At 52.5% G+C, this 10,785-nt stretch overlaps 1 protein-coding gene across 1 annotated transcript; it reads right to left on the reverse strand.

Annotated features, from left to right (window-relative positions):
• Window positions 1-2,040: 2,040 nt before the first annotated feature.
• Window positions 2,041-9,711, reverse strand: Yju2 (YJU2 splicing factor homolog). Its single transcript, XM_055617465.1, has 8 exons — window positions 9,622-9,711; window positions 7,979-8,079; window positions 7,081-7,225; window positions 5,849-5,983; window positions 5,390-5,571; window positions 4,787-4,907; window positions 3,061-3,187; window positions 2,041-2,757 (listed from the first exon to the last, which is right to left on the reverse strand). The coding sequence occupies exons 1-8, from the start codon at window positions 9,643-9,645 to the stop codon at window positions 2,651-2,653; spliced, it is 942 nt and encodes a 313-aa protein (XP_055473440.1). The 5' UTR covers window positions 9,646-9,711; the 3' UTR covers window positions 2,041-2,650.
• Window positions 9,712-10,785: the final 1,074 nt, after the last annotated feature.

Below are 10,785 nucleotides of genomic sequence, written 5' to 3' on the forward strand. Positions count from 1 at the left end.
GGACATCTCAGGAATGGCACCGTTTGCTCACAGGTTGAGCTGTCATTCTCTTGTCCGCTGTGAGCCCTGCTTTCCAGGTAGGGAAACTGAGGCTGAGAGCTAACACGGCACCCGGAGTAGGCTGTCCCCTGAGCACCTGCAGCTCTGGTCTCTGCCAGGCAGTGTCCCCAGAGCACACAGGTCATCCCATGTGTGTTGGCACAGGTGACGGCCAAGAGCATCACACACAAGCTTCATCCAAAGCATGGAGGGCGGATAACTGTGTGTGGCTGGAATGTCAATCAGGGGCCCTGAGGCGGAACCAAACGGCGCTTGACTTTCCCTCGCCTGGGAGCCTCTGGAGAGGAGCAGGCTGTGTGTGTGTGTGCGCGCGCGTGCGCGCGCGCGCCCGCGTGTGCTGGCGGTGGGGGAAGGGAATCATGGCAGCAACCCTGGAAACCCCTGCTGGATGACATGGACGATGGATGGAATAGGGCAGCCCCTATTGTAATGCACACAGTCTATGGCTGCCCCTTTCAGAAGTACAACCCAAGGGCTGGGGGTGGGGGGGGGCTGGCTGAGAGGGTAGGGTTAGCCCTTAGCACCTTAAGTCCAAACAGAAACAGGAAGATCATGAGTAGGTTGTATAGTATATGAGAAAGGTCATGTAACCTGCTGCACCCTAGTTCCAGAACATTCCACTCCCCCATGGCCCTGCCAGCCTCCATGAATCTGTCCTGTCTCTGGATCAGCCTGCTGGTAGCATTCCTGTTCACGGCTGTGTAGCTCTTCCATCATGGGGCACACAGCATTGCTCAGTATATACAGATTAACTGGGGCCTCAGGAAGCAGCCAGATAGGAGTCCCTGACCCTCAAATCTGGGAAGCAAAAGTGAGGCAAATCACGGGGCCAGGAGAGGAGGTACATTGGTCCACAGTGGGTCTGCGAGGATGGTGGCCATGCGTCAGTCTACACAGTGAAACCCACTCAAAACCCAAGGTCACCCTGGGCAGTGGTGGCACATGTCTTAATCCCAACACTTGGGAGGCAGAGGCAGGTGGATCTCTTTGAGTTCGAGGCCAGCCTGATCTACAGAGTTCCAGGACAGCCAAGGCTACACAGCGAAACCCTGTCTCAAAAACAAAACCCAGGGTTGGAGAGATGGCTCAGAGGTTAAGAACACTTACTGTTCTTCCAAAGGTCCTGAGTTCAATTCCCAACAACCACATGGTGGCTCACAACCATCTATTGTGCAGGCAGAATGTTGTATAAATAATAATAAAAAAAACCCCAATGACCCAGGCAAGTGTGTGTAGGGGACCCAAATGCTCTGGCCACTAGGAAGACAGGTCCTGCTTAGTGCAGTCCAGTGGTAGATGCAGGGCTTGCCTGGGAAGCCTCCAGTCTGGAGGTCCTGTAGGAAGGCTCCTATCCTGAGGGAGGTGTGAATCTGCCTTTTGGGTCCCCAATCTGATGGAAGTACACACTTGCTTCCCTGTGCTCATAGCCTGAAGGAAGAGGCAAGTCACTGATGTTCAAGGTCCCCAGCTGATGGAAGCATAGCTCTGACTTCAGAGCCCCAGTCTGCTGGTGAGGCCCAGCTCCTCCAGCCTGCTAGAGACAGTGTTGTCCAGGATAAAAAGGCTTCAAAGATACAATTGTAGCGTGCCACCCCACCCCTTAACCAGGCAGTTTGTGTCACCATGCAATGGCTAGGCTTGTGACCAGCAAGGAGCAGAGGGGCATGGGGAAGCTGGTAGAGCCAGTGTCTCTCTGAGCACCCAGGACAGGTGTTGGGAATTGGCTCTATTCCAGTGGCTCCTGTTGCCAGGGGACCCCAGGGAGCTGACAGATAGACCTGACAACTCCTGAGGACACGATGACAGCTGCAGAGCTGTGGAAGCAGAGGTCAGTGGGGGAAGGCTTGCACCAGACCCCAGGGTGCCCTGGCTCTTGGCTTGAGAAGGAGCAAACCTCCCCCCGACCCCAGACACTGGGTGTGAGAAGTAGGAATCCCCAGGGGAAAAGCAGGTTCCAACACAAACATTTCAGGCTTAAGATCAGCTTGGTGGTTCATGGCTCTAATACCAGCAATGGTGGGGTGGAGACTAGCCCTGGCTACATAAACATGCCTCCCCACCCCCACTCCGCACCTGGCCCACTGTGTTCTATACAACAGATTCAGCCTTGGTAACTGTCTTATAGTACCAGAACAAAGGCTAAGGGTCCAGGCCCAGGGCATGTGGCAGAAGTTCAACGTACGGCCCTCTGCGGGCGGGCAGGTTTATGCCGGGCTGTGGGCCTCTGCAGTCAGGCAGCTTCTCTCCACGTGGTTCTGTTTTTCAATTGATTTTCTATTTCTTCTTTCTTTTCACACAGTGCTACTGTGTTGCCGGTGGAGGCCCAGACTTTGTGTGTGTGGTTGGGAGATGGTCCCCGGGGGCCCTACACTCTGCCCCATGTCACAGAGTGTTCAGATCCTTGGCAGGAAGGGACGGGGCCAACAGGCTCAGCATAAATCAAGAAATGGAGGAGTGGACCCAGCTGTCTGTCCATGTGTGCTTTCCCACACCCTGCCAGGGCAGACGCGGTCTGAGGCCTTTGCTGACGGTGTTTCACTTGATCCCATCTCCTCTGGCTTCTTGGGTCTATGATGCCACCATGGGGGGCTCAGCTGTCACTGTCCTCGCTGTCCCCATATGCACCCAGCTGGCTCAGGGAGGAGGCACCAGGTGTCTGGGGTGTAGGGTCAGCTGCCTTCCTGCTCTCTTGGGCACCTGTGGGGAAAACAAGTCAGGCCTGGCCCAGGCCAGGGGAGTGTGCCCAGATAGGAGGGCCCTGTGACTGTCATCCCAATCCTAAACTGGGCCAGAGAGACCCTACCTAGGGCAGTTGAGTATCCACAGGAGCCAGGGATAGTATGAAGGCCAAGTGCCACCAAGAGCCTCCATGACGAAGAGAGAGGGGGCCTCACTCTGGTCCCTGGCCTGAGAGTCAGTCCTCCCCCTGCCCAGCCTATGAAGCTTCTGGACAGGGTCAGATATGCATGGTTGCCACCATGGCTGCTGAGGGGGACTCACCCGAGGTGGGCACCTGGACTTGCTCTGAGCCCCCATTGGCTTCCATCTTCACCTTCTTCGGCACAACCAAGGCAGCTAGCTGTGCTCTGCTGCTTAGGCCTTCTGCCTTCCTTTTGGCCTTTGGAACCTGTGGGGACGTGCAGAGCTGTTGCCCCTCTGGCCTCCCTGACCCGGCTCTGCAGAGCTCTGTTTGCTTATCGAGTCCACCCTAGCTTCGGATTCTTACCCAGCTCCCTGTGACCCATCCCCCACTTCACACTGTGCACTTGACTTCTCATCTGCTGTCGGTTCACCCTGGAAACTCATACCCACCCCTCAATACCTATTCTCAAGTATGTGCCCCATATGTGGTCTCAAGAAGTGTTGTATATCCCAGGTCCACAATCCTTTGACCAGTCTCCCTAGTGGTGCCAACAGCTCCTGGCACACAGTAGATGCCTCCATGACTGATAACATGACAGGTGCTCGTCACTGTTACACGAAGCTGGGGTGTGAAGGAGTGGGGTATAATATGGGAGGCTGAAGCAAGAGGATTTTGCGTTTGAAGCCAGCCTGGGCTGTGGAGTGTAACTCTGCTTCAAAGAAAGACAAAACAAATCACAACCAGATTAGTCTGGGCTCCACATGGAGGATCAGTGAGGCCTGCATTTGAGTCTCCAGCACCCACAGAAGAGCTAGGCACAAGCAGCATCAGTCTATAACCCTGGTGGTGGAGTCCTGGGAGTCAGTGGGCCTGGAGCACACAACTGCCACAGAGGAGACCCTTTCTCAGGGTGGGGAAGGCCCCACGATGGAGGCTGCTCACTGACCTCCAAAGCCTGGAGCATGTGCACTGGCACTCACAGCTGGACTAACACTCTGGAAGTTGGAAGAGGCCAGAAGGTGCTGAAACCTTCAAAAGCTGGGCCAGAGATGCTACAAAGTTTTGGATGCACCCAGGACCCTGATGGGCCTTAGGGAGAGCCCTTTACCTTTCACAGCCTCTTGGGCCAGCTCCTGGTTCTGTGCACTCATGTCTGGGAGCCAGACTAACATGGCTGTTTTCATCAGCTGCTCTCCACCATGGTTTTTGAGGCAGGGTCTCTCAGTGACTTGTGGACCCCACCCAGGAGAGCCCAAGACCCTCCTGTCTTTTCTTCTTCCATGCAGGATCCCAGGCCTGTTGGGCTGCATCTGGGTTTATTTTTTGAAATAGGGTCTTGCTATGTAGCCCAGGCTGACCTCAAACATGAGAACTCTACCTGACTCTGCTCCAAGGTACCAGGATTTAATGGTGTATGTAGAGGCTAGAGAGATGGCTAAGGGGTTAAGAGCACTGGCTGCCCTTCCAGAGGTCATGAGTTCAAGTCCCAGCAACCACATGGTGGCTCATAACCATCTATAATGAGATCTGGTGCCCTCTTCTGGCGTGCAGGTATATAGGCAGGCAGAGTACTGTATATATAATAAATAAACAAAACTTAAAAAAAAAGAAAGAAAAAAGGTGTGTGCCAAACCCTGGTCCTGTGCTTGTGACAGGCACCTGACTGACTGACTGGGGGACTCCCCGTTCTTGGTAAACTGTTGACTGGCTTATTCCCTGCCTCAGGCTCAGAAGCAGGAAGTAGAGCAGAACAGCCATACTGCGGTCTGCTTGTTCTGTTATGAACAATAGTCCTGCGGCCTATGACTTCTCCTGTGGCTGTTCAGCCTGGCTACCCAAACCCCACATCCTGGCCCAGCTCACCTCGTTGAGGATGGCCGTGGGGTTGAGTCTTGTGGCTGCCAATGGTCGGGAAGGTGGAGCCTCGTCCTCTGAGTCGGAATCTTCTAAAAGCCTACAGTGGCGAGCCTCCTCCAGCAAGGCCCTATGGGATGGATATGGTGAGAACCTGCTATGGGGGTGGTCCCTAGGGGTCTCTGCTGCAGTGGCTAGGGGCCACTGCACCTTCCTGCTCTTAGGGCATGGGCAACAGGAACAGGTGACAATGTTTACAATTTTGAGGGCAGCAGCTCACTGGCTGAAGACTTGGCTGGCACATACCCAGCACCACAAAAATAAGTAAATATCTAACGGGAGCATACTGACCATCCCAGCACTTCGGGTGGATGCAGGAGAATCAGGAGTTCGAGACCATTCTTGGCCACTTAATGATTTTGAGAACAGCCTGAGGCCCTATCTCAAACCCACAGTTTTGGGACCGAAACAAAAAGCCACAGTGACAGCTGTGGAGCCCTGGGTCCCATGGGTTACAGCAGCTGGCCATAGTAGAGAAAACAGGACAGGAGAGGTCCCCAGCTGAGGAGAGGAGAAGTTGTGGAAAGATCCAGAAGGGTGGGGCTGGCTCACGCAGTCTCTCGCTCGTCTTCCTCCTCCTGCTGCTGTCTCCGCTCCTCCTGTGACAGGCGGTGCTGCAACAGCATGGCCTCAAAGTCCACATGGGCCTGCCGCTGGTTCAGGTCCTTTAGCTCCTGAAGGTTTTCCAGCACCTCCATTTCCAGCTTTGAGTCCTTGGTGCGGTTTTCTAGGACCTGGGGGTGCAGGAGCGAGTGAGAGGGCGCAAGGGTGGGTGAGGGGTCAGGCCAGGGGGAGTGGAGGGGAGAGGCAGAATGGGTGGGGAGAGGGAGTAGGGATAGGTAAGAGGAGTGGGTGGAGGAAGGGGGTACAGGGAACAAGGGGGCAGTGAGGGGGTACTTGGATGGGGCACAGGGGTGAGAGAAGGGGCACAGGGGTGGGAGAAGGGTAGAGGCAGGGAAGGGGTGTGGGTGGAAGGGGCGTGTAAGAGTGAGTGCTATGGCTAAGGTTTACCTTCATGGGGTTGTTCAGCTCCTCATCCTCACGCTCCTTCTGCACCCGCTTCTCCTCCTCCTCCAGAAGCTTCTCAGCCTGGAAGTTGCGTGTGGCCCCGTGCTCCATGGTATAGTCAGTGTTCTCTGGGTCTGTCTGCAAGGGGAAGGGAGGAGAGGGAGGGGACACTATTACTGAGGGCTCCAGGGTGGTGACCTAGGCTCCTGCATGCACTTCTCCATTTCCTCTGCTAGTCTCTTTGCTTACTCTTTGGTGGCGTGGGCCTTTCCTCCTAGGGCCCACACCCCCAGAACATTCTGCGGCCAGAACACATGGGCTCCCTTCCCTGCTCCATGCTTGCCCTCAGTGCACCTCTGGACAAGTGCCTCCACACCTCTGGGCTGCGTGCTCATCTAGCTTTACCTTCTTGCAAATGACACAGAGGACCCGAGGTGGTGTGCATCTGTCTGGGTGGGGGAAGCATGCGGCTAGCCAGGGCTACAGAAGGCTTTGCTCAAAAATAACCAGATGAGAAGACAGCTCAGGGATTAGAGCACTGGCTGCCACTGCAAGAGGACCTGGGTTCAGTACTCAGCACCCACATGGTTTAACTCCAGCTCCCAGGGCTGCCTCCCAGCCCCGCCCCCTTCTGGCCTTGTCACACAGGTGGTACACAAACCTTCAGGCAGATGCTCACATTTGTGAAGTAAGAATGGAACTTCTTCAGGCTTACGTTTTGTTCACTTTAATCAAACCTTATTTTTTGAACTCAAAGAAAAAAGCTTACAGTAAAAAAGCAACCAAACAAAAAGCACTGCCTCTAATGATGCAGAGTGGAGAGGAGAATGTCTCTTCTCCTGTCTTTCCCAGAATCCTCTGGCTTTTGTGCCTGGGCAGTGGCTCAGGCAGAACACTTGCCAAATGCATGTAAAGCCCTGGCCTCCATCCCAAGAAGCACAAAAGAACAAGAGAAAATCATGACTTTTACAAGATGTGGAGGCAGGAGGACCAGACTCCTGACTACATAGGAGTCTGAGGCCAGCCTGTGTTACATGAGACTGCCTAAACAAAGCAATAAGCAAAGCCCCAGCACAGAACCATTTTTCCTGACCCTGCAATATATCCCACACCCTGCACACATGCAGGCTTTTCTGTGTATGTGGGGTCCTGCTGCAGGGACCTCCCCAATGCTCTGTACCTTTGTGGGACGTCCTCAGAGGAAAAGGTAGTGAACAAATGAACAAAGCCCCTACCTTGAAGGTGATCTCGGCCAAGCAGCGTGTGCACTTGATGTAGAATCGGAAGATGGGCAGGCCCAGGTATGCCTCGTTCTGGACAGTTTCCTTGCGTGCATTGAACTTTTTCCCCTTGTAGATGTATTCTCCACATGTCTTACACCTGCAGCCAGGGCAGCATGTGAGTGCCTCTGTGTTCTGTTCTAGCACCCGAAGGACTGCCCTGCCTGGGTATATGGAGCTTCTGAGATTCTGCACCCTGGCCGCTCCTCCTTTCCTGCTTTGTGCCACCTTACTGCTGTGCCTACAAACACCTCTAGCCTGGTCCGACCTCAGGACCTTTGCTCTGCCTGTAGTCCTCACAGCCTGAGATCCTAACACTTCCCTTACTATCCAGGTGGCAGACTACCTGCCTTGCCAGCCTCATGTGTCCTTGTGTGACTATCAGATGATCAGTATCATCCCCACACTCCACTAGCCTTTGAGCCAGGAGCCTGCCCTCCCAACCCCCAATGGTAGGTACCTGCTGGAGAAGTGGTGGTTTGAATAAGAATGGCCCCCCTAGGGTCATATATTTGAATGCTTAGTCACTAGGGAGTGCCACTACTTGAAAGGATTAGAAGGATTTTATACCTTTAATCCCAGCACTCTGGGAGGCAGAGGCAAGCAGGTCTCTGTGAGTTTGAGGCCAGCTTGGTCTACAAATTGAGTCCAGGACAGCCACAGCTACAAAAGGAAACTCTGTCTTGAAAACCAAAAAAACCCCAAAACAACAAACAAATAAGTGCTACTCTGACTATCCACTGAGACCCTGTGATGGGGGCATGGGATTCCCAGAGATTGGGGATTTCATCCCTATTTCCTGTCTCCAGAGAGACACCTAGCTCTGGCCTCCTGCCCCCCCCCAGGAATTCACCTCATGTTGAAGGGGGCCATCAGCCGCACCACATACTGCCGGTCCTTGGGTAGCTTGAGTTTTGGGATCTTCGACGGGTCAAAGTCAGGTGGGTAGTATTTCTGTGGGGAAGGGAGTATTGCTGTTTTATGGTGCTCAGGTCTCATATGGGTAGAAATGGAGTATGGGAACCTTGTCAGTGGACTCAGGATACCCTGGTTTTAGGGATCTGCTAGGGTTCAGCTGATGTCACCTTCCCAGAGATGGTTGTTTGAAGCATAACCATGATATGTTGGGACAGGGAGGAAGACTGCCCAAGCTTCCAGAACCTTCTTCCAGACAAATCATAGGATGTGCATCGGTCGCTTCCCTGAGCTGTGTCATGCCTTCCAGGGAAAGTTCTAGAGGCCCAGGGTTTGCAGTGGGGGTGGATCCCTTTGCCCAGCACAGAAGACTCTAGATACTCATAAGGAAACAGGGGCCCAACATAAACCAGGGTTTGTCCATAGTGGTCTAGCCTGCACTAGGGCACCATGAAGGCTTCCAGACACCATCCACGGTCAAAATCTGGCCAGGCAATCTCTGTAGGGAGAAAAGCTTCCAGCCTCTCTGTGTGCTTGGGATAAGACACACAGGGACTGCCACTCTGGGTTATAGGAGTCATGCCAATGCCCATATCCACCACCCCAGCCCCTGGGAGCCTGTGACAGGGGGATGGAGAGAGACAAATTCCCTCATATGAAAAGGTCAAAAAAAAAAAAAAAAACCAAAACAAAACAAAACAAAAAAAAAAAAAAAAAAAAAAACAAAAAAACGGTGTGGACCACCAACAAGGAGACATTCTGCTTTTGATGCTGTCTCGCTGCTTGAAGGAAGCTTTGCTAAGACTTCAGGGTGCCGATAAGAATGATGGTGTACACCCGTCATACCAGCACTTAGGAGGCTGATGCAGGAGAACTGTGAGTTTACAGTCAGCCCGGGCACTGCACACATGTGTGGCGCAGACGGACATGAAGGAAAAACGTAAAATAAAAATAAATCTTTAAAAAAATGAATAAGAGTCCAGTGTAGGGGGACATGCCTTCAACCCCCAGCAACTGGTAGGCTCCGGCAGGTGGGTCTCTGAGTTTGAGACCATTCTAGGCTACATAGTGAAACCATCACTCAAAACAAATTACTTAAAAAACAAATCCAGGAAATGTAAAGTAAAATTTTTCAAGAGAGAAAGCAGTCATTCCAGTTACCCCAAACTGGTGTAGAAAAAGCAGTCAAAAGATTTCGGATATGCATTTAACAAAAACTGAGACGAACTGAGGCCGCCAAAAAACGTTCCCTGACCTGGGAACGCCCACAAAACACAATCCCGCCCTCAGGGGAAAAAAAAAAACGCTTGCACAGTTGGAAAAACCAATCGGATGAAGTGACATAAACTCTACTTCCCTGGTGATGATTGGTTGTTCACCAGGAAGGCAAGGAAACATAAGCTAACGCTCATTAGCTTATTTTGGCAAGAGTTTTGGAAGCTCCGCCCACGGAAAGCGGCGCGCGGGCGCTCGAGGTGTGTGTGCGGAATTCCAAAAGAAAATGACCGGAAGGAAGCACGCCTCTTTTAGAGCCCCTGCAAGTCCCACTCTCGATAGGATATCTAGACTCTGAGCACTTACGTTTAAAACTTTCCGCTCCGACATTTTGCTTCCTGGTCCTCGAACAAGCGAACGAGCACTTCTCTTTGGTTCTCCTGATGTTTCTCAGGCCGGGCGCCGCACTAGCGTCACTTCCGCAGCCGTCTTACTCGCTGTAGTTTACCGGCTTTACCGTTCTCATTGGCTGCAATCTCTGTCGATCAAAATTCCGAGTGCGTTTTCGCTCCCTTCCCGCGTGCTGGTATACGAAGCACTAAATAAAGGTTCCGGGAGCATCTGTGTCGCGTGGAGAACGCTGCCTGGGAGTAATAACGTTTCGTTCCACACTGCTGCTCTGTTGTTGCGTGTTTTCGAACTCAGAGTCGCACTGTGTATCCCTGGCTGTCCTGGAACTCACCAAGGCTGGCCACTAACTCACAGAGATCATCCTGCTTCTGCCTTCTGTTCCTTCATTTCTGGTACTGGGGATCGAACCTAGGGTGCACAAGTCAGGTTGGTACACCACCACAGAGCCACCACCCAGCCCTCTAATCTTTTGGGGCAGCCTCTCCCCAGGATGCCCAGGCTGGACTGGAACGCCCTCTGTATTCCAGGTTGGCCTTAAGTTTGCAGCAATCATACTACAAGCCTCTTGAGTATCTGGAATTAGTGGTCTATTCGGTTTTCATTGTGTTTTGTTACTGGTTTGTGGTTTTTCTTTTTTCTCTTTTGTGAGAAAGGAACTCATCAGGTAGTACAGGCTGGCCTTGAAATGTCAGTGATCCTCCTGCCTCTGCCTCCCAAGTGCTGGAGTTACAGACAAGAGGCACCACGCCCAACTCTTTTTACTTTTTCTTTTTTTAAAAAAAAATTTATTGTTGTTGTTTTGCTTTTTTGAGATTGGCTTTCTTTGTATAGCCCTTGCTGTCCTGGAATTCGCTCTTTTGACCAGGATGGCATCGAACTTACAGAGATCCGCCTGTCTCTACCTCTCGAATTAAAGGTGTGCACCACAACCACAGGGATAGAATAGTTTTTACATTTGTTTATTTATTATTTGTGTGTACAAACTATTTCAAGCCCCATCATTGAGCCTGCCCCCAGTCCCTCACCTGGGGATACTAGGCAGGTGCTCCACCCTGAGCCATGCCTCCTCCCCCCCCCTCCTCCCTCTTTTCTTATTCTTTTGGTCTTTTTGAGACAGGG

Source organism: Psammomys obesus, unplaced genomic scaffold (assembly GCF_907164565.1).
Source record: "Psammomys obesus unplaced genomic scaffold, mPsaObe1.curated_primary_1811, whole genome shotgun sequence".
Lineage (NCBI taxonomy): Eukaryota > Metazoa > Chordata > Mammalia > Rodentia > Muridae > Psammomys > Psammomys obesus.